The sequence below is a fragment of the Morchella sextelata genome, assembly GCF_020137385.1.
Source record: "Morchella sextelata strain SCLS chromosome Unknown scls_1, whole genome shotgun sequence".
NCBI classification, from domain to species: Eukaryota; Fungi; Ascomycota; class Pezizomycetes; order Pezizales; family Morchellaceae; genus Morchella; species Morchella sextelata.
The window spans coordinates 1104568-1126941 of NW_025408616.1; the positions used below are offsets into that span (position 1 = coordinate 1104568).

A 22374-nucleotide genomic window follows, 5' to 3' on the forward strand; every position below is an offset into this window, starting at 1 on the left:
TTTGATATCTGAATGGAATATGTCGTTAAACCTATAATATTTTTTTTTTTTGAAAATTTGATTTTGTGATAAAACTTGAGTATCAGATGGCCCAAGACCCTTTATGCTGAAAAGACCTCTCGCCTCGGCGTTGAAATGCCAATAGTCAGCTATCCAGCTCAACGAAATTGACCGCTCCCACTACCCATAAGTCCATTAAGGGTTGATGGTTATCTACGGTTTTTGTTTACTTAGAAAGCTCAGCTTCTGCCCTACAACTTTCTGATATCGATACATTGTATCTGGTATCTCCAGCGGGTATCAGAGCTTGAAGTGCTGGCCCAGGTAGAGAGACTCAACAACACGATACTTGTAAAGGTGTTAACAGCAATAGGGCGGGCCTACATTTAAAAGAGTTAGAAATGATGCATGGGAGACATATTTTTGGTATAAAAGTCCATTTCTTACTATCTAATAGTTTATAAACTCGGGCACGACAAGTGTTGATCAGATTGTCAAAGGTTTTGCAGCTTCCTATATCTGTCTTACTTACACCCACAATTTTGTACACAAGTGTCTGATATGACTAGAGTACAGAAGCAGCTGAGCCTATTAAAAGTAAGTTTTGTGTGATTAACCTATTAAACCTGTGAGGTTACTTCATACTAGTGCCTGCTGCACCGATTCGTTCCGGTTACACGCCCATACAAAAGCCCGTTTTAACAAAAGCAATGGAGGATAACTTGCCTTTTGTGATGCCTATCCTATCACAACTCGTTTTACCAGATGGATTTATGGAAAGGATCATGTAGGTACGAAAGTAGCTTACATACCTATTCCAGGGGCCAGGAATTGTGTAGGTACCCGCACTGGACACTTACTGTGCAACTTCTATTGGCCCTATCAGTGAATAATACACCCACGCGTTAGAGTTGTATTTTCGGGTACTCGCAATTTCACAGCGTTTCCGGACGCAACTGCTATTGCATACACAGAAAAAACCCGCCAAGGCTATCTTTTGTATGGCATGCAATAGTGGTCGCGTCCGGAAACGTCAAAAAACTACGAGTACTTGTTGCCTGTCTCTGTACTAGCACCTACAACACCTACTTGTGTCTTCGCCAAGAACCCCAACCGTTCTTATGTAATTCGCCAAGGCGAGCCTTATGAGGAATCGATCACTGGACCACGTCTTTAGAAGGTCGCCCCCCGAGCATCTGTTCTTAAGCTTCTTCTCCTCCTGACATCTTTCCTCTTTGTTGTTCAACTTATCAACTCTGATAGGATGCCGTCGCTTTCTAACGAACCCGCACGCTCTCATTCGTCTGCTGGCCGGATCACAGCCGGCCTTTTGTTATCGTTCCTAGCACTATCTCCGTTATCTGCTGTACTAGCAGCGTCTCCAGATCCGTTACGGGCTACACATATTACTGACAATATATTGGGTCCTGGACCGTTTATCGGCGGGGGCCCTGGAGACGGTGGAGTAATTAGGGGGGGAGGGGCTCATACCTTTGTGAGTTTCCCCGAGTTTCCCAGAGCTCTATCGCGTAGCTTAAAGCTCCTGAAAGCTTAATACTTACAGTAATCGTAGACTCTGCGCCACATTCTACACCACGGTGCTGAATTGTATGGTTTCTTACAAGCTTCTTTCTCCGGAAATCTCTAACGCGTGCATATCTAGATATCCCTATCAGCTTCGCAGGCTCGATATTCATGAAGATACCCTGGTTGCTACCGAGGAAGATCCCCAGCTCAGGCCGCCCCCAAGATTACAAGCAACCTCGCGGTCCCGTAAAATAACACGACTTGCGGATCGCTCTAAAGATACTATCGAGAATTATCTATGGGCACAGCGTGCCCATGTCCCGACTACCTTTTCTGCCGATGCTTGGACAAGCGAGGAAATCCCACAGCCCAATATAACCGATAAAGCCACGGTCCTGAGCTTGGCACGTATCGCACAAGCCGCGTACGTTGAAGTTGAAGGCGGCGATGGTTGGATGGATGTTGGAAACCAGTATAACGTTACAGGCGACTTTGGTTGGGAGGGCGATGGTTTAAGGGGGCACATTTTCTCTGATGAAACTAATTCAACAATCATCATCGGACTCAAAGGTACAAGTCCTGCCGTATTCGATGGTCCGGAGACCACTACAAATGACAAGATAAACGATAATCTCTTATTCTCGTGCTGCTGCGCAAGAGTCTCAAGATGGTGGAAGACGGTCTGTGACTGCTTCTCTGGCACGGCCTACACTTGTGATAATATATGTCTGAAGGACTCCGTCACGGCAGAGAACCGGTACTACCGTGCTTCTCTTAACTTGTACTACAACGTGACGCAGATGTACCCCAACGCAAACGTCTGGCTTGTTGGTCATTCTCTCGGCGGTGCTGTTTCATCTCTTTTAGGTCAGACGTACGGGCTCCCAGTTGTAACTTTTGAAGCCCCCGGTGAAGCTTTGGCTGCCCAGCGTATAGGCCTTCCCAAGCCACCTGGCGATCCCAAGGGGCTAAACGGAATGTCAGTATTTCATTTTGGCATTACAGCAGACCCAATCTTTATGGGAGTTTGTAATGGTCCAACTTCTGGTTGCTCTATCGGAGGATATGCCTTGGAAACAAGATGCCACGCCGGATTTGAGTGTGTGTATGATGTTGTGTCCGACTTAGGCTGGAGGGTAGGTTTAGGATACCACAGGATTCAAAGTGTCATTAAGGATGTCATCGAGGTTTACGAGACGGTTCCTGAATGTATCTTTGATGACGGCTGTGTCGACTGCTTCAACTGGAAATACGTCGAAGGAAATGATACCCAACCTACCACCACACGTACGACAAGTGTACCTACAAGTACCAGTACAACTACATGCACATCACCTGGATGGTGGGGGTGCCTAGATCCAACAACAACTATCACGACGACTACTAGTCCACCAACTATTACTACTACTACCACTACAACAAAGCCAACCACCACTTGCACTCGTTATGGCTGGTTTGGAAATTGTCTCGATCCCTCACCAACGACAGCGACAAGCACATCCACTGCTTTCATCACTATCACAACCACTTCAACATCAGTCACCACTGCCACTGAAACTTGCTCCCACTATGGCTTTTTCGGAAAATGTCTAGATTCCACTACATCAAGTGCAGCCAGCGCTACACCTATAGTTACACCCCCAGTGGAGACATGCAAAAAATATAATTTCTTCGGAAAATGTGCTGATCCGGTTGAAACCGACACGCCTACTAAGACTACTAAGACCATGGACCTACCACTACCAACTCAGAGTGGCAAGAATGAGGAAGCTCAAAGCTGTATTAAGAGGGCGCTTGGTGGATTTGGATGGTGTGTCCAGTGGAGTTCTGCGAACTCTGAGGCGGAGCTCTGAGAAGTCACTGCTTTACTAGGCCCAGGTATCCACTTTATGCGTTTTGATTGATTATGAATTGGCGGTGTTTTTATTCTTTTCGGCAAGGATGTTTTTTCCGCTTTGGTATTATTATTCTATATATTTTAGTGCATATCACGGGTCTGTGGGTTTGAGGTTATCTTTTTTATGGCAGGAAGCATAGCCATCTCTATGTCTCCATTGAAGGCGGAGCATAGTTTAGATGATACTAGTCATTGTACTGGTTGTGAGCTTTTATTTGTTTTGGAGCACGGTCATTTCTGTTGGGTTATATATCCGGCCAGTCGTTTCGTCGATGGTTGATTATGCGGCACGTCATTGGGTTGTATTTGGGATGCTTTTGATTGATGAAATTGGCAGTTTTGACAGTGGGCGGTATATGATATGAAGTTTGAGTATTTGTGTATTTAAATCGATTCGAAATAGTATGCATTTGTTTTTAGATGCCTTTTTATCCCGACCTTCGATGAGTAAGTAGTATGCAATACCTTGTTGTATAATTGCTTAAAGTATCCATTTAAAAGGGTGTATGCTCGATTTCTGCTTGGTTCATGAGCACTTTTTATGGTGTAGTGGTTCAGTAGAGTAAACCGATGCAAAGCTAAGTTTATATAATGGGAAAATTGATCCGGATCGAACCCCGAATCACCGCGTAAGTTTTTTATCATGAATGCCCTGCATGATATGTATGTAGATCATAGTAGCCTTTTTCCCTTTCCCCCTCTATCAACGAGGATCTCCCTGTCCAGTTGGTGTTACCACTCGTACTCGGAGAGTAAAATATTCGACCTAGCACGGCCGGCTTCTCCCGTCAGTAATACAATATATGTACATGTAATTATAGCGGTGACGGAACTATACAGGCCTAGGGCACGAACACATAGGTTTTACAAGGTTTTATTGATTCGTTTCTTTTTTCTTTCTTGATAGCTAGCCGCACTGACATAAATACTAATTCCTTGCCAGTGCAGATTGTGTTGTACTTTCGTTTTTTGGACGCTCTCTTAAGAGGTTAATTGGTGATAGACGTGCACGTGGATCCGGAGGGGGTCCGCGGAGATACGTTTTAGTGGGGTTAGATGCTAGAGTACATGCTGATCCCCTAATTAAGGGACTACTTTAGACGACCAGATCAAAGGAAGGCTTCCATTAATTACAAAGCTTTCGAATCTCGTTTGACCGTTACTTTTTCTGTTATAGCTAGGAGATACATGTTGCGGGCAATACTACTTATTATAATTAGTAAATTTTGTATAGTCTGAAAACGTATGCGTATCAGTTTGTCCTATTACATACATTATACTAGATGACATCCTCATGTGGATAACATTCTGGAGGTGATCGAATCTGAAGCTTTTGAGAATAGGTTATTAGACTCTATAGTAAAGGACATCAAAAGAGCAGAATATCTTGCTATTTGGAGGGGGAGAAAGACTTAAAACCTTGTATCTACATAGCTATATCTTTAAGGTTTTATGGTGTTGTTTTGATTATTTGATCACAAAGTGTGAAGCTCGCAAGTGGAAGAAAGGTGGATAAGTTTGGTAGAGACATCTGAAAGCCTACAGACGCTGAAAAATACCTACGAAATATCATCTAATTACTTAATTACATTATTTACACTCTTTTCTATACATCCTTGACAACAATACTCCAATATCGGTCTTCACGCGTCCTGCGCGTGAGAGGACCTCTATGCACCGACTAATGACAGACAGACCTACTCCCAACCCATACTCCGCCCAGAAGTCAACATTATATATATACGATATTCCCCCAAATAAATTTTACACAGCACGGAATAACAACCACTCTATAATACCCATATTCGCTCAAAACAGAACTCCATATCTTTTCTCCAATATTCAATCCAGCTCAAAGATCTCACGCTCTGCATTCTCTACACCAAGCCATCCAAGACAGATGTTCTTACACATGTCACGCGGAGAAAAATAAATAGTGTAATTCGTAGTCGTAGTCTTTGTAGTCGTAGTCGTGGTCGTAGTCGTGCTATTCACACCCATTGCATAAAAGGGAGAAGTTTGACCTGGGTGAGCACTACCAAGACCGTGCTCTATCCAATAAACGCGTTTACATTTCTATGGATGATGTTAGTTCTGTACAAAGAGGAACTGGTCAAAGAAAGAAGCCCTCTTCTTTCAAAATACCATATCACCTCATAAGGAATCTAATTTGTAGTGAATGAATTGTAGTACTTACGTCCCTCTTCCCCTTCCTCCACATTTTCCAGCCCTCAAACAGGGCGAGGACGCCAGCGACGGCAGATATGATCGCGACAACTAATCCGATGATGCTCAACAAATGGTCCGGTGGTGGATGTCCTTGGTTCGGGGGCCCTCCATGTGGATGTATATGTGGTAGTGGCATAGAACCCGTATTTTTTTTTTACTACAATCGAAGGAGGAGCTCGAGCGTGACCGTGAAAACTGGTTGATCTGTAATACCGCAATACGATATTGGAATCGAAGATGTAGTTCCATTGAATCTGGGTGGACGGTGGTATTTATCTGGAGTATGTGGTATTTCCGTCTATTGAGAAGGGGGAAATATGACAAGAAAAATCTGAAAATACTTGGGGAACAATAGCAGAGCAGGTTCGTTACTGAGCACTAGCACTGGCAATAGATGTCAACAGGGATCTGCCATATGTGCGAATGATTTTATATGATCTGTGGCTTATACTCCACGGTGAGGCCGGCGCCGTGTACTACGTATGTAGTTAGGTACACTGATAATATTATTTACTTAAACAAAGCCTTGTGATAACCTTTCCCAGTCAAGGAGAGAAAAGGTAAATCTCTGTCTAGGAGTCTGGTAGGAAAGAAAGAATACCAGGCCTATCCTTACATAAATACGCTAGTTAGTACTACTCCTATACTACAAAAAAGAAATTACGCCGCAACCCCAGTAATATAGTAACCATCCCGTGCATCCTAGAGCCTCCGAAAAAGGATCACAAAACTTGTGTAGTCTCTTGGGAGGACGTACGTACACCTACCCACTAGGACGGGGCTTGCCGGACCGCTGACAGGCGCTCCAGGGGGGGTGAGGGCTGATTACTGGTAAACAAGGATAGACCCGGCCCAGAATGTTTCTGTGTACCTGCGAAGCAAGAATATATGTCTAACTACATGTACCCCGTTCAATGTATATATCGTTGGGTATTAGGCGAATACCTAAAGTTACTGCACCCCAGGATAGTCTCATCCTGGACAAAGGCTATGCCAAATATTCGTCTATCTTCACCCAGTACGTCTCTGGAGACTCTGGAGACTTTTGTCTAGCTGCAGCTGTCTATCAACAACCACGGCGTAAATAAGCCATTGCAGTGGTCGATCGAGGCGATAGCAACCAGGACCCTGTAGAGGTAAACATCGTCCCCTTCCAGATCCTTCGGACTATTGTGTGATCTAGCCTGCATATATGATATGTGTAGGGCCTAATGAGTACTTTATAAGAGCTAAAGTCGACAAGTGAATTGATCAGAGCGGCCGCGGCCGGAGAGGCCGGTCTACCCACTATATGAGACTCTATATAATTACAAGCACGACACATATTTAGCACATATACTTGTACGAATCAGACGACTGAGACTGAACCTTTTAATGGATGTCACTACCAAATGCGCGTATCGATTGGCGAGAACGATATGTGCATTAATCGGTAGTTATTGTATATCTACCCCGAGTCGCCCCGACAAGCGCAAAAGCCCTAACCCCATAGTTTTCCTCTGCTATGGGGCTAATTACAAGCATACGGTATGCATGTAATTTAGTGGAAACTAGGTTTTGTCTGACAACCACTTGGATGGAAATTCCCCGGTTGCCACAAGGGTCAATTGGAGAAAAGATAGCCAGATGTGCTTCTAGAAACGCGCATGGCTGGAAGGTCATATGTACTCGGGGCAGGTAAAAAGTACCGGACAATGCAGGTTTTTGGTTCACCAATGGGTGCGCGTGCTAGGCGTGAACTACTGCAAAAAAAAAGCCCAGAGACAAAACTTGCATTGTCCGGTACTTTTTGCCTGCCCCGAGTACCTAAACCTAAATCCACATCAATTAAGTGCCAAAACCCGAAAACCAAAACCTGGAATGATATCTGCTTCGATGGTTAGACTCCAAGATACCCACCTTTCTACTGATCGATCTTTAATTGTGTTCCACTCATGCAAAGCCAATACTGAACCGTTGTTAGGGTTTCAGACCTGTTGCATACGCAAGGTTGGCTATCAATTGCGCACAACGTGTCAATGACTACCGCAAAGACAAGGGGACGTGAGCGGGGTTCGTGCTCTTGACCTATATATGGGCACCGACGAACCAAGAGCCATTGGTATGAGTAAACTGGATTGTGGCTTGTCTTATCTCTTCAGCGATTATTATCATTAGTACAAACATGAATCTACTTACCTAATGTGTAACCAGATAGAATCTATTTTCGCTAGCAAAAAAAGAGTCAGAGCCCCTTGTTCTAGAACTGCTACGCCTCGAAAACATGCAACTAAATATCTTTTAAGGCTGCCTATTAACGCCCCAAAACTAGGAATGTCTTTTTAGTATCCTGTTATAACCTTGGCGCACGCTTAAGGCAAATAATATCTAGACCCCATTCATAAATGGTCACTCGTAAAAAGAAGTAATTCGAGTGAGAGTTCATGATCCTGCTTCACACGCACCTATTTTCATCTAAGGTGCCCAATCAGAGTATTATAAATTGATTGTAAACAGGGAAATAGCTTCATTTATCAACCTCGTTAAGCCTAGGAATTTTACCGAGTGCAGTGATGGCGGGTCGGAGCTCCGACGTCTCTAACACGAGACCACTCGAAGCGAGTATAGACAAATGGTTCGAGGTTCTCTGCTTTTTAAGGGGTGTGCCTTACTCTGGTCGAGCGAGGAGAGGAGATGCCTCGTGATTTTCGGGTCAATCCAGATAAATGCGGACTATTTATATCTAGGAACGTTTCGATGATATCAAAGTACTTATGCTCGGCACTCTAAAACTTAGCAGCAGTACAATAACCGTCTTACGCACAGCGATTTGTGTTGTTCTTCTCCTAATATAGGGGTCACGTAGTTGGTAATCTAGTAATAATTCTGGGGTTCTTGTAATATACGTTTTTTAGATGTTGATACCAATTGGTTAGTTAAGGCTCGAGCAGGAGGACTCGGCTCAAACATACATACCTGTCTCGTACATCCATGCCTTGACTTCGAATTCCTCGAGCGGCTATAGGCTACAATGTCTCGTGAACCATACTAGGTCACCGTCGCCGTCACCGTCACCGTCACAGCGCCATTGCCGCTACAGCCGTAACCCGTGCGGATTACCAATCGATAAATATTGAAAACACCGCCCAGGATATTAAGTAGACATTGGAAGCCTTGCATAGGAGATTCTTTGCAGTGGGAAAACATTGGATCCGAATAATTTCGCATTGGACAGGATAGCTAGGATCCTATCTACCGCGTTCCGACACATCCAGTTGCGACTTTATAAACTAGTTTGACAAGCGAGATAGTAGTTAGGAATTTTAAGGACGATTTCTAGAGCCAATCAAACAGAATCGTTTGAGATATCCCGTCCAGTTCTCTCGGTCGACTCGCAATGTATTTCGTAAACTCACTCAAACCTCTTGCCTTGAACTCGGGATCAGATTCCTTTTGGATTTGATGTCGCTTCGAGAATTAGTTGACTATATAGTGTTAATGGCATTGTTCTAGGCCATATTGGAAGATCGGCCATATTGGAAGATCAGCCATGATAGAAGATTCTGCCGCGGCGAGGTAATCTTTCGTGCCATGGCAAGAGGAATTGATTTACCAGAGCAAAATATGTAACTAAAGATCGATATTAGCCATAGACATGCACTATTTTAGGGAATAATAATCAGTCGTTCCTGAGATAATTGTGAACGGGTCAAATGAGGAATAGGTCGATAAAAGCTGACAACAGATACAAGAGCGGACCAACTTCTTTGTCTTGACTAAGAATGGTTTTCAACTCTATTCAGGTAGGGTTAAAGGCTACCTTTCCCCACTCAATGAGTCTGAGCCAGGTTCGGCATTGTCCTAGGAACAACTATATTTATTCTCCTTGCTAATAATTTATCAGTTCTTGAGATCTTGCAAATAGTTGGTACACTGGCCCGCTCGGTCACGGTGGATGATGATCATTGCATTCACTCCATATCCGGTATACCAAGCTCCCCTTCCGCCGTTCCATCATGGCCGATCTTCCAATACAGCCTAGAATAGCGCTCACTAACACTATGTGGTAACAAACCAATTAGCAAAAAGAGAAAAAAAAAACTTATCACTGAACTACCGAAGGCCGGTGCTCTGTTCTAAGTCGTATCCGGGTTAGTCTCGTACCCAGGGGCTGTGTACGAGCTTGTATTCGCCAATAACAGGTAGGGATTTGAAGGAACACCGCCTTGTGCCACGATCGTTGGCAGCCTTGGCTCACAATCACTCACTCGACGGTTTTAGCTTGCCTTGTGAGGTTTTTTTGGCGGGGTTCTATTATATCCTTGATCATTATGACAAAATATTGGAAAAACATAACCTATATATACCCCAAAAAGGTGCCAAGGAAATGTTCTAGGCCCTCCCAAGTAACCACGGAAGATGGTCCTTGGCAAATATAAAATCCGCCCATGCAATATATAAACTTAATCCGGAGATTTCTCCCGAAAGTTTAAAATGAACACCTTGTTGATGGTGGCTTCCGAGCCCCGGAGTTATATGGTTATCACTATGTGGTCATAGTAGGAGATTTGGTGCAGGCTATGCCAAGAGTTATATGGGTATATAAGGTCCGCCTATTGTACTATAGTATTCATAAAGACATACAAGTCTCGTACACTTCACTTTACCTTCACAGTTTCCACCCATAACCAACATTCCTTTCTGGCGAGTGTGCCATGACTAAGCCCAGCCGGCCCTCTTTCCCACCAGACGAACGGGGATGTCAGGACTTTGCGCAGCAGCAACTCATTTTTGCGAGGATTCTTCGTTCTGTAGTTTTGCTTGTACAACTGTACCCAGGCAGTGGACTGTTTTTAAAGGGCTCAATAGTTGGGTGAAGGGGAGACTGCAATGAGAGTTTGAAGCCATAGCCGGAGAGGCCCCAAACATAAAACTCGGGGTTCTGTTGGCAGCAGAATCATCTCGCTAGGGAGCATAAGTGGTTTTGAAAGCCGATCCTCTGCGCATTGGTCTCCCCAGTTCCAGATGGTGTAAATGTAGTCGTGATTCCTTGCGGCAGGTAGGACTTCTGTAAGTAGACAGATTTCGAAATTTTCCACCTGCGAAGGACTTTTAGTAGTCGATAGGTAAAGGTCTCATTTAACGTTGTTAGATGCTCTGCTCTTTGTATTCACAGAATGATTTTTCTCGACGAACTGATGCAAACGTGAATAGCTTGCGCTACGAAACGAGGTAATTCAATGATGAGGGTGAGGGTGAGGGTGAGGATGATTACAAGAAGAAGTGGGAATCTTTACTACGGTTTGTCTCTGTCGGCCACGCACTCCCTCCCTTGATCCCGCTTGTCCTAATTTGTCAACCTGTCTAGGGGACATGCATCACAACGCAGGATCCGACGTGGGGAATCGATGAGATGCTCTCTAGGTTGCTGAGGAAGCAAACGACTTCTGACTACCTGTATAGTCAATAAACATGACAGGCACGATGTCAATTAACGGACCTAGATCAACCATACTATTACCCACAATCATCATTACATAAGTCCATCGTCACCCAGGGAGGAAAGAGATAAAAGAAAGAAAACAGAAAAATGATTGGGGCCGGAAACTTAAAACTAGCTCTGGGAAATCACCATTCGAGGGGTAATGATTTTTGAGCCAGGCCTAGGCTGGCGCATGTTCTTCCATACGCGACGTACGAACGGTCATTTCCGATTTTTTCCGATACTTTAAAACTCAATTACGTATTCTAACATATTTATCCCATGACTAAAGATTCAGTACGTACCAAAAATCTTCAAGTTCTTTTTCAAAGGAGGACAAAAGCAGTTCAGTTGAAATTTTTCCTAATAGGCCTAATTCGTAAGAACTAGCACATGTTCCAACCATTTTCAGAAACCTCACGATGAACGCCTATAACAGATCTAGAAAAGACGGCGGTTAAACGAAAGTTTCGTAAATGGAAGAGTTAATTTATATCGGCCCCGAGCTCGCACATGCAGGATAAAGAATTAACCGTAACTATCCTTCACCAATCTAACTTCGAGATTCTGATCATAATGTATTGCCGTGTGCTCTTACTGGGCCTTATATATATGGGATGAAGAGATAAAGAAACCTTTAAAGGGAACGTCCAATTATATTAACAAACGACCTTCCAACGCGCTCTGTACTTACGGAAGGGATGCCCAGTGTCCAGTAGGGCAGCTATAAAAGAGGAACTATAGAACCAGTTGATTACATTATAGGATATATGTGAACTGTGAACTGTGAACTAGACCCCCACAGTCTCGTAGATCTATAGATCCTATATATGCGCGGTGTCCTCTATTGAGACCCAGAGCATCGATGTTTTCTCCAGGCTTAAGATTCATTCCAATCCCGATATATAGATAACTGACAGTAGAAGCTGGGTAACCTACATGTAGCTACATGTAGCTATATGACGGTCATCTCTCTCCATATATTGTGGTAACAAGTCAGTAGAGCGAGTCGACCCGACCCTCGTTTTTAAAATTTTAGGTTGAAGTATATGTAGTTATATCGCTTGTTTGTACATGATGGAATTTATATAATTATTTCCTGCGACCTGTATATATATATAGAAAAGACTGACGTAAAAGCGGCTAGTGCGCGTAGTTTGCTTTCTTAATTCAATAACTATGACCATTCAATGGCATAGTTACCCATGCATGACCGAGCTAGCTTGGGAGCTCAACCATATTTCCTAATTTCTTATGTCAACACATGACATAAATGTTTTTGAATTTTAAGTATCGTAGGACACCGCTCCTCCACAACTCCTACTCATTTTCATCCCATAACGTCAAAACTTCAATAATCTATTGAGCTTACACAACTACACCCATTCACAGTCATATTCTCATTTCATCTACCCATTGAGATAGCACCACCACCATCACCGCCCATTCTCACTTTCATATTCACACCACACAATACAAGTACCCAGCAACGAAACTAAATCCCTTGTGTTTACAACTTTCAAGATCACCACCACCACCAACCTAGGCATTCAAGACTCAGCTCCAAATTTTCAACTACACTCCGCTTCCATCCAGCCCCCCAATCCCGACTCAAATTTTCTTACCTTCGCTCCAAACACAAACTCCCTCAAATCTCAAAATGCCTCGCGTCAAAGCCCCCAAACCCCCTCGCAGGTACAAGTACGCGATCCAGAGAGCCAATGGCGCTCCTCCTCTCCCTGCCTTAAGCAATGTCGACAGTCCCGTCTCAAAATCCCACAGTCCAGTTCCCGCCCCTCGAAGACTCACCCCGGAAACGAAAGTGCAGCCAGCAGCGCCTCGGTTCGGATTCTCGTCTCTCATGTCCGGGATTGAGAAAAACCCCGATACCAAAATGGCTTCGAAAAAACCAAAAGTCGGTCTCTCGAGCTCTAGCAACAGCACCAAGGCGACAAAATCTCCGTCCACCAGACCAGCGAAAGATGCTACCGCAAAAATCATAAAGAGAAAGCCTGTAGTCAAGACCAGGCCTGTAGTCGAGACCAAGCCTGTAGTCGAGACCAAGCCTGTAGTCGAGACCAACAAGTTGGCCAAAACTACCACCAGCAAAAGGAAGGCCAACGATATCAGCCGAGACGACTCATCCACCACAACCACGAAAGAGAAACCTGTCAAGACCCTTACCAAGGGCACCAACAAGCGAAACCTCAGTCCAGAGGTCGTACATGTACACGATAACCCCACACCACCGCCATCAAAGAAGGCGCGCACTCAAGCTGAGAGCCCGGTCCGCGAAACCTCCGTCCCAAAGCTCAATACCCAACCCATCGAACACCGTCCAAAGTCTTCAATTCCCCTACGCACGTCCGCCGGCACAAAACGTACAGCTATGCTGTCTCCTCCTCGCTCTTCAACCGAGCCACAACTGGCGATGACACCAAATATACATAAATCTTCCTCCGGAACTCCCGAACATAAGGCGCCACTGCCGGCGGCAACATCAAAAATAAACATATCCTCCAAAGCTCTCGAGCATAAGGCGGCACTGACTTACCGGGAGTCGTTTTTGGGACCTCTCGCTATGCGTTATGGAGCGAGTATGCGCGATGAGATGGGACCGAAGTGGGCGATAGCACTTGAAGGGAAAACGGAGAGCCGTTATTGGGAAATTATGTCCGGAGTGTAGTTCCCTACTAAATAGGTATGATTTTTACTCATCTCGCTGGTTTGAGTTTTGGCTAACATAACAACTTAGGAGTGTTTTGAGTAGCGTATATCTTTTATAGCTACAGGTGCCAGCATTTGGGGATATTTTCTAATAAATATTTCTTCTTTTCCTTCGTTTCTTTTATATTTTGTTTTAATATTTGCATCTCTTCTCTTTTTGTTAATTTTTGCTTGGTGCAATATCTTCGAGTGATAGCTCATGACGTGATTCTCGAGTGAGCAGTTGTGAGTCATGCACTGTCTTGCAGATGTACAGCGTAGATGTACAGTGTAGTTATATACTAGAGTGTATATATAAAATTAAACCATCAGATGAGGTCTTTTTAATCTCTAACTTATTCCTACTTGAGTGGATATCGATGTCTTTATTGGATTCAGGTGCCGTGAGCACTCACACCCAACATCGAGTTCTCATGAAACTTTTTGAGATCTATTATAATCAGCCTTTCTGTCTTAAGTCTCTTTTATTGGTTGTTCTTATCATATTTGGCCATGGGGGTACCGGACGGTCATTTGTGGCTGAGAGCGCTGCGTGCACAGGAATTGGGTGCCGAGTGATCATCCATGACCTAATTTCTCCCAGATCACCATCCCGTCGCTACTACTACGATAATCCTGATTCGGGTACCCACCTTAATCTCTATTCAAACTTACTCTTCTGATCATACCCTTTCGTTGCAGTACATATATACTCAGGCTGGTGACTCATGACGCCGAAATCTACTTCCTGCAAGAATATGTTTCCGCTACCACTTTTGTGTTCTTAACCCGTTTTTATTCTAAGAATCGGCCGGAACCTATTCTTAAAACAAGTGCATGTTATAATAATAAGCTACATGTATTTAATAGACACTCCCTGGTGGTAGAGGTGTTTGAATACCACTCCTAAATGAATGCCACAGCTAGCGGGCAAGACTTTTTGAATCTCCCTATCCGGAAGGCCACCACTGTCATAAATGTGCCGGTAATTAGTACCAGACACAATTCATGATTCGGTGACTTGCCCTACACCTCACGAGTAGGAAGCTTGCAGGTCGGAGGTCGAAGAATCGAAGGTTGTAAGGTCAGAGCTCGAGGGTCGCAGTCGTTAGCGCTCTAGTAGTGCAATAAAGCACTCTTTAAACCCTACCAATCACTGGCGTAAAGCTGTAGCCGCGGTACTCAGAACATCTTGCCTGCTGTGGCATTCATTTTAGTGTGGCATCCTAGATACATACAAAAAAAAATCCGTGGCATTTTAGTCATTTACCGGAAGAAAAAAAGAACAAAAGATTTTACAAAAGATACTGCAACGACTTATTGATCAGTGAGCGTTACTATCCCCACCCCTGGTTTGAACCCAGGACCTTTGGTATCCTGGGTAAACACTCGGTGTCTAACCCGACGAGCAGTCTAACCACTAGACCACTCGCCCATGGTGGATGCTGCGCTGGAAATGATACTTGAGCTTGGCAGTGTGCCAAGATGAAGCAGAACCCCTAACCCTTCGATGATAATGCTCGGCCATCCATAATTTTCATTTTGTGGAGCACACCTACCGAAAAGTGTGTCGTTTTAGACCATTTCCGTTATTTATATTTATCGACCTAAAAATCCTAGTTCATGATATTCCCACTTACTATCAGTACCTACTGACACTACCGCTACTATGCCCGATTTGTTGCCGGCACCAGGTGGGAACAATCGATCTATTACAGCCTGGCCGGTTGGCTGCATGCATTTCTAAGATCCAGTTTACGTACAGTTAACATGTAGCTAGAACTCAAGAAAGAAATCGACCCACGAGGTCCCTACCCCGTTTACAATCCCCTTGATCTTTTGCGTATGGCGAACCTCTTTAACTATACACTAACATTGTGAAGATACTTCGTACTCAGATCTTCAGGCAATTGCGCAAGCGGAGAAGCCATGTTGACGAAGTAGCTGCGTATATTATACTCTCAGCTGGCGGATATGGAAAGGGTATAAACCCCCCCCCCCTTTCTCCTTTTCAGATTTCTCCTCTCTCTCTTATACATCTCTGAAAGCTGGGTAGATGATTAACTCCTCCTCCATCATCAGCGCAGCATTCCTTACAATATACAGTCACGTGCTCGGCGCCAATCCCCTACAAGTAATTTGCTGCTCGCCGTAGTACCAACCAGCAGGAAATAGGAACGAGCTTACGCGCTATATAGTACGCGAGACATTGCGAAGGTTTACCCCAGAAACAAAGATAGAAAGTATGTTCGACTCAGCGTCAAGTGTATGGAGGGTCTTATAGTATAGCCAACCTTCTAGAACAATGGCCACCCGGTCTAGTTGGCCCACTCGAGATTCAGCTTACCCCTACCCCATATATTTGAGGTCTGTGTGCGGAACGTCGCACGACGGATCGGAGGCACCCTAGAACGGAGAGAAGGAATTCGGTAGAGTTTGTGATTCTAAACATGGAACATGTCTGAAACAGCTGACTTCTTCACTGTTTCAGATCAGGACCTACCGATCACGTATATTTTGCGGAGTGACTGTGATCCTGCCAAACCACCCGGATGTTGCTCTTTTTTTGTTTTTATTCTTCGTGATGCAATATTATTTTCTTCGAGCGGCTTGAGGAGGGAATCGGTGTGGATCCTGCTTTTTAAGGCTATCTTCCCATGGGATATTATTGCCTAGCGACTTATGCGAGTAAGTGACCATTTCTCATTATCGCCGCGGTCGTTGGGTGATATCTATGCCGTATTTATATCGGGCGATTCCTGCTTATAAGTTAAAGGTCTTAGAAATTACTTAGGTAGTCAGCTACCTCATGCGAAAATGTGGTTTATATTGAATAGTTTTTCTATCCTCTTGATTCGAGCTCGGGAAACAAAATGCCCCATAAAAATAAGTTTTGTCTCGCCGAGATAGCCGCCCTATCCAGACATTATTATTTCAAGTCGCTTAGCGCCTCGTATGTACACGGCCGTCGATTCGCCGTGTTGTCCCAAAACCGTTCTCCGAGCGAGAAACCATGACGCTGGGCTAGGGTTTCCCCCACCTGTAACCCCTCCAAAAACGTCATAGCCTCTCGATCTCTCCCTGACCCAAATCGCCCAAATGTTGCCCAATATCAAAGCTGTCGCGAAGACCCAGAAGAAAACCTCTCGTAGACCCCATATCGCAGTGCGCGTGCAAGACCACGATTCCATTCCATCGTAAGCCTGTAGTTGTTCTCGGTTGGTGAGCGCTCGAGCGCGGGGTGCCTAGTAGCGGGGCATTCTGCATGCGCAACCCAATTTACACCTTGTCGGCTCGATAGATCTTGCAAGACCACCATCCTCAACTCGCCTTCAACCAAGAACAGAGAACCCACCCACCCCCCGTCACAAACAGAAAAGATATTGCAATGGAAGGCGCCGAGCCACCGACTCTCCCCCCGCAGATGTTCACGACATCTGCGCAGCTGCTTGATCTCACCGATAGTGCGCACTCACTCCACGCCCACCCAGAAACAATAGCACTAGGCGACTAACATGTGCGGCAACAGAGAAACTACTGGTTGCGCTCCGCGATGGGAGGAAGCTAATTGGTGTCCTGCGATCGTGGGATCAGGTATGTTCCCCCAGCGCTCTCTCTCTACTAGTTGGTAGAAGGCCGGTTTGCTAAGTGCGCGGTGGTGGGCGGATTGGTTGCTGTAGTACGGTTGGTTACAAATTCAATTTTACACTTGATGGGTTTTGGGATGCATTGAACGGGGGCTGACCTCTTTTTCCTGGAATGCGCAGCAAACTTGGTGCTTCAGAGCACAGTTGAGCGTCTCTATGTGAACGATTCGTACTGCGACATCCCGCGCGGGGTGTTTATCGTGCGCGGCGAGAACGTGCTGTTGCTTGGGGAAATTGTAGCCCTCCCCCCCTCTCGCCTCCTTTTTATAATAGATATGTATGGTTTTCTGACAAGTGCATGCAGGACCTTGATCGCGAGGACGATATACCATTCCGGCAGGCGTCGGTCGAGGAGGTGTTTGCGGGGCAGAGACAGGCCGATGTGGAGAAGAAGCACAGGGACAAGGTGCACAGGAAGAAGCTGCGCGCATTGGGGTTTGAGGATGAAGGTGAGGTGCTAGTTTAGCACAGGGGACTATTAAAGCGAGGAAAGGTGGGAGGCGTAGAAGAACAGAAGAGAAGAGAAGAGAAGAGGGTGCCCTTGTTATATTAAACCCAAGGCCTAACCTCCGGGGAAAGCGATAAAAACGAATAGCAAAAAAACAAAATGTTTATGTCTCTAATGGATTGGATTGGAGTTTTGTTCGGGGGTTGGTCCGTTTTGATTTATATGAAAAAGGGAAAATTGCAATTGTGATAGCTATGGCTGGCCGGTTGTATTCATGAAAACCGTTCTACATAGGACCTGATTTGATAGTCTACAAAAGAAAGAACACATCCAAAATTCAAAAAGCAGGCTATTTCGTAGCTAATGCTTCCTTACGTTTTACTTCGTCTAGGATAACATCCACGGCCCAGGGCAGGATCTTACTCATGTGCATATCGACCTCTGGCGGCGATACGATGTTCTTTGCCTTCATTACCTCGGGGTCTAGGGTACCTGATACGTCTCCGTCAATGAAAAGATGCTTGTGAGCTTTCACCTGCATTTTCAGATATGTTAGATACTGCCCTCTCTGGATGACTAGGTGCTAGCAATGTTGATGGATAGGACCTTGAGTACTGTCGATATCGACATTGCTAGTACTAGTAGAGCTGTGATATAGAAGGGGTAACAAACGTAGTTTGGCCACACGATCTTGTCGAAATAACCTGGCGGGTCTTCCCAGAAACCTGCCACATTCCCAGTCAACGATGTTAACACCAATAAAGAATTCTCACAAGTATTGATACTACCTTCAATAGTGACATATCCAGTCCTAGCCTCTCTCCTCTGCTTTGCCTACACATAGTAGTATTACTTCAGTACCCCCCGCAACACGCAAAGCATATTCTAGTACAGCCAGCCATGATCACACATACCTTATCATACGGCGCCCTCAAAAACATTCCCAAATCCAACCTCCCCAGCACCTCCTCATCATGAAACAACAAAAACCCATCCACCACCGCCAACCTCACACGCCCCCCTCCCATCCCCGCCGCCTTTACCCTCGCCACACACTCCCCCACCACCCCATCCCCCACCCCACTCTCACCAACAGAGTTCTGATCCTCCTTACTCACCAGGTCCGCCGGTAGCTCGCCATGCTCCCGTACATACCCCAGCGCCTTCTTGAGCCCCACGAAATCGATGCTCTCGATACAGTCGTAGTCCACGTCGCCGTCGACGACGGGGAGGTCGCCCTCGGAGACGAAGAAGTCGTCTTGGTGCAAAATGAAGCTGTCGGGGAAGACGCGGCGGAGGAGGCGTGACAGCGTCGTTTTGCCGCTGTTGGAGAGGCCCGATAGACCGAGGAGCAGGGGAGGTGGCGGCGGGATGGCGGCCATAGTGTAGGGCGCGGGGGAGGGGGAGGGGTCGAGGGGATGAGTTGGGGGGGGGGATGCTTGGCGGGGTAGGTACTTGACAAGGCTGAGGTGTTTGATAGACGATTATTGATTACTATGCTACTATGATACAGTAATACAGTGAATACTTATATCTGCAGAAGGTTCAACCTTCCGCAGTAGGTGAGAATATGAGGATATAATATATATATATTCTCAGTTAGGATTTGAGACGATTTATTCGACCAAATGACATGACCCCGAGGTCATCGATCTAACCCGACGTCTAGCCCTAGGCTAATAAATCCATCATTCTCAACGACAGCGGCAACCATAAACTCTGTGGGTCACGCTGCCCACGTTTTTATTATTATTTTGTTTCTTTCCTCATGTGGATGCCAAGGCTAGATAAGCTTTTAAAGCAACACGGGTGATGCCGTGCGAATACCTGGTAATAATTGGCTATTTGCGGCATTTAATATTTATAGCTGCAATGGCGTTCTGGTTACCAGGGACTCATAAATGGGGAAAATATTTTGTTTGCATGACTTGTGGCTGCTGACTTTCTTGCTGGACCTGCATTAAGCTGTAACACGTTGGTTGATCATTGACCATCTACCATCGTGTGCATACACCTGCAGTATTGACATGCAATTGTACTCTAAGCAGTGAATACATGTAATCAAGGCAAATTTATGCGATGTTACTTTACGTCTCCCATTCATTCGTCAAGCAAGCTTTCTGTTTGATGAAGTTACTGCAAATCATAAAAGAAATTCAGAATTGCTCTTAGCAACAATATAGCTAGCTTCGGCCAAAGGCCGGACGCAACGAGTGTATCTATAAACAGGCACTATGTACTTTCAGTCTGAGGTTACTCCCGGATATCGACCTCCAGACAGCTATAACCCGCCTCTAATGCCCCCGAAGTGACCTTTCAGATAGAGACACCATTCTGTGTAGCAATTGTGAACCCAACAGCTGCAGGGCCAAACAGACTTGGCCCAACAAACTGCACTATCTTCATAAACAACCACATACCCACCAGGCCCATGATCCCCAGAAACACACAAAAGATGATCAACACCTTTGCGTTTCTCTTTTCCGACGATCCCCTCATCTCCTTCCACTTCAGATCCATGGCCTCGATGCTCCCTGCCTCTGTCTTTGTTGTCAATTGCGGGACAAACTGGAACTCAAAGTTTGTTAAGCCCCCCAGACCGTCGTTGCTGACGAGGATCTTGAGCATGATGCGCTTTGTTGTCTCAATCTTGCGTTTATCGAATCCGGGAAATATACGGGACGAATAGCCGATATAGCAGGCGAATATACATTGTGCGAAAACTAGCACCTTGCTGAAAAAGGGTGCCTGCGGGAGGCCAAGCTCGTCACACAGCTCGTTTCCGTTGAGCCATCTGGCTGTGGCGACTAAGAAGTCGGCAGATGGATACGAGGGCGGTGTGTTGGCAATTGAAGCAATGATATTTTGGGATAGGATCCTCGAAGTTTCTGATGGCTTGATGTCGTGGACGAGAATATATTCCGTGTAAGCCCTTGCTAGTTCAGGGGTTGCAAAGACGCTGTTGATTGAGTTAGTGACATATGCAAGCTCGTTTCGGTGTGCGGGGGAGTTTTACTCTGTAGGGCAGCCAACATAATATGCAACCAATCTCCAAAAAGCCATATAGTCTGCAACCCTACTCGCCAAAGATAATCAATAAAACCCTACAATATTGATAATCCATATCTTAAGGGAAAAACTCACTCTCGTCTCGTTGGAAAAATTCCTTGTTTAGGTAACGAAATCATCAAGATTGTCGCACTAAACGACAATATCGTTGCGATTGAATCGAAATCATTGATTGGCATCCCAAATTCTTCAAGATCATAATACTCCGGATTCTTCTCCCGGAGCTTTAATATCCTTCCACGAACCGCAGAGTGAAGAAGTCGGACTTTGATAGAGGACATGTGACCGTCCCCTCCGGGCTTTATCGATTCGAGGGACCTGGTGCACTATCATTTCCATCCCAATGTTAGAAACCAAACTAGTCATGACGTAGATCCCGTGCTACAGGGGTTTTCGTCCAATCTACCCTACCTGTAAAATATGTCTTGATAGAGTATCAGCAAATAATACATCAACGGCCCAGCACGCACAACACTGGTAGGCTAAACGAGAAACAAAGGGAATAACGTACTGCGTAGTCTCAAACATCCTTCGTTTCGCAACCGATTTAGAGAAGCCACCTGTACGGGCCAGCACCTCTGCAATCTTATGGGCGCCCTGCAATGCGATTTGTCAGTCCTGCATGACAGCCGTTGGGACGCAGTACCCTATCACGAAACAGAAAAACAGAACAAGGAAGATTGAACATACCATCCCTCCTAGAAGACTCGAATATGTCAATCCAGCCACTATAGCTATTGCATATCGATAATATACCTACACCACCACCACCACCACCTCACCACTATCAGCAAACCAATCCCTCTAGCTCTCCCCACCGTTTTTACCTCCACGCCACCAACATCCCACTAATTCCCCTCCCTTCAGAAAACAGACAAACTCACGTCTTGACCCCTTTGTATCTGCTCCCAATCGACCCATTCCGGTATCGTATTAACCTCTGTCCACAACTGGCCCAACACGTCATCGTTCTGATGCTCCTCCTTCAATGTAGTGTATAGATCCCTCTCTCCCTTGACGGCAACCAACCTGGCCAGTGACTCGTCTGCAAGTTTATCCCAACGGCTCCGCAGGGCCGCTGCTTCCTCATGGCTCGGGTGAAGGGGTGACCATTTGACTTTGTGGCCAAAATTCTCGTAGTACACTGGTTTCTCACCGCTGCTGCTGCTGAAGCTAGCTGCGATTTTGTGGATCCAGCTCATAGCTTCTTCTTTTATGTGTGTGTGAGAGTGAGAGGGAGAGGAACGTTTTATTCTAGGGATATCGTTTTTTCCTTTCCTTCTCTTCAGATGGGAACGGTTTTTTTCTTGTCTCTTGTCACTTGAGGAGGGTGGGGGGACCTTAGGGGATAAAAGGAAATAGGTATGCTGGCACGACGGTGAGGAAATGG

At 45.4% G+C, this 22374-nt stretch overlaps 8 protein-coding genes across 8 annotated transcripts; 5 read left to right on the forward strand and 3 right to left on the reverse strand.

Annotated features, from left to right (window-relative positions):
- Nucleotides 1-1264: 1264 nt before the first annotated feature.
- On the forward strand, nt 1265-3380 carry H6S33_000277 (uncharacterized protein; the record flags this gene model as incomplete). Its single annotated transcript, XM_044831636.1, has 3 exons — nt 1265-1495; nt 1574-1608; nt 1664-3380. The coding sequence occupies 3 exons, from the start codon at nt 1265-1267 to the stop codon at nt 3378-3380; spliced, it is 1983 nt and encodes a 660-aa protein (XP_044699836.1).
- Nucleotides 3381-5266: 1886 nt separating this feature from the next.
- Nucleotides 5267-5789, reverse strand: H6S33_000278 (uncharacterized protein; the record flags this gene model as incomplete). Its single annotated transcript, XM_044831637.1, has 2 exons — nt 5267-5500; nt 5622-5789. 2 exons carry the CDS (start codon nt 5787-5789, stop codon nt 5267-5269), a joined length of 402 nt encoding a protein of 133 aa, XP_044699837.1.
- Nucleotides 5790-10875: 5086 nt separating this feature from the next.
- H6S33_000279 (uncharacterized protein) lies at nt 10876-11575 on the forward strand (the record flags this gene model as incomplete). The annotated part of the gene is made up of 6 exons (XM_044831638.1): nt 10876-10933; nt 11001-11029; nt 11096-11118; nt 11294-11326; nt 11407-11411; nt 11505-11575. The coding sequence occupies 6 exons, from the start codon at nt 10876-10878 to the stop codon at nt 11573-11575; spliced, it is 219 nt and encodes a 72-aa protein (XP_044699838.1).
- A 1199-nt stretch (nt 11576-12774) lies between these two features.
- Nucleotides 12775-13800, forward strand: H6S33_000280 (uncharacterized protein; the record flags this gene model as incomplete). Its single annotated transcript, XM_044831640.1, has 1 exon — nt 12775-13800. One exon carries the CDS (start codon nt 12775-12777, stop codon nt 13798-13800), a length of 1026 nt encoding a protein of 341 aa, XP_044699839.1.
- Nucleotides 13801-15489: 1689 nt separating this feature from the next.
- H6S33_000281 (uncharacterized protein) lies at nt 15490-16230 on the forward strand (the record flags this gene model as incomplete). Its single annotated transcript, XM_044831641.1, has 6 exons — nt 15490-15546; nt 15601-15627; nt 15704-15803; nt 15903-15954; nt 16019-16063; nt 16122-16230. The coding sequence occupies 6 exons, from the start codon at nt 15490-15492 to the stop codon at nt 16228-16230; spliced, it is 390 nt and encodes a 129-aa protein (XP_044699840.1).
- A 978-nt stretch (nt 16231-17208) lies between these two features.
- On the forward strand, nt 17209-17933 carry H6S33_000282 (uncharacterized protein; the record flags this gene model as incomplete). Its single annotated transcript, XM_044831642.1, has 4 exons — nt 17209-17284; nt 17350-17414; nt 17605-17703; nt 17772-17933. The coding sequence occupies 4 exons, from the start codon at nt 17209-17211 to the stop codon at nt 17931-17933; spliced, it is 402 nt and encodes a 133-aa protein (XP_044699841.1).
- A 331-nt stretch (nt 17934-18264) lies between these two features.
- On the reverse strand, nt 18265-19297 carry H6S33_000283 (uncharacterized protein; the record flags this gene model as incomplete). Its single annotated transcript, XM_044831643.1, has 3 exons — nt 18265-18450; nt 18588-18749; nt 18830-19297. The coding sequence occupies 3 exons, from the start codon at nt 19295-19297 to the stop codon at nt 18265-18267; spliced, it is 816 nt and encodes a 271-aa protein (XP_044699842.1).
- Nucleotides 19298-20231: 934 nt separating this feature from the next.
- H6S33_000284 (uncharacterized protein) lies at nt 20232-22186 on the reverse strand (the record flags this gene model as incomplete). The annotated part of the gene is made up of 7 exons (XM_044831644.1): nt 20232-20874; nt 20932-20991; nt 21060-21310; nt 21396-21408; nt 21496-21581; nt 21675-21740; nt 21869-22186. The coding sequence occupies 7 exons, from the start codon at nt 22184-22186 to the stop codon at nt 20232-20234; spliced, it is 1437 nt and encodes a 478-aa protein (XP_044699843.1).
- Between the last annotated feature and the right edge of the window lie 188 nt (nt 22187-22374).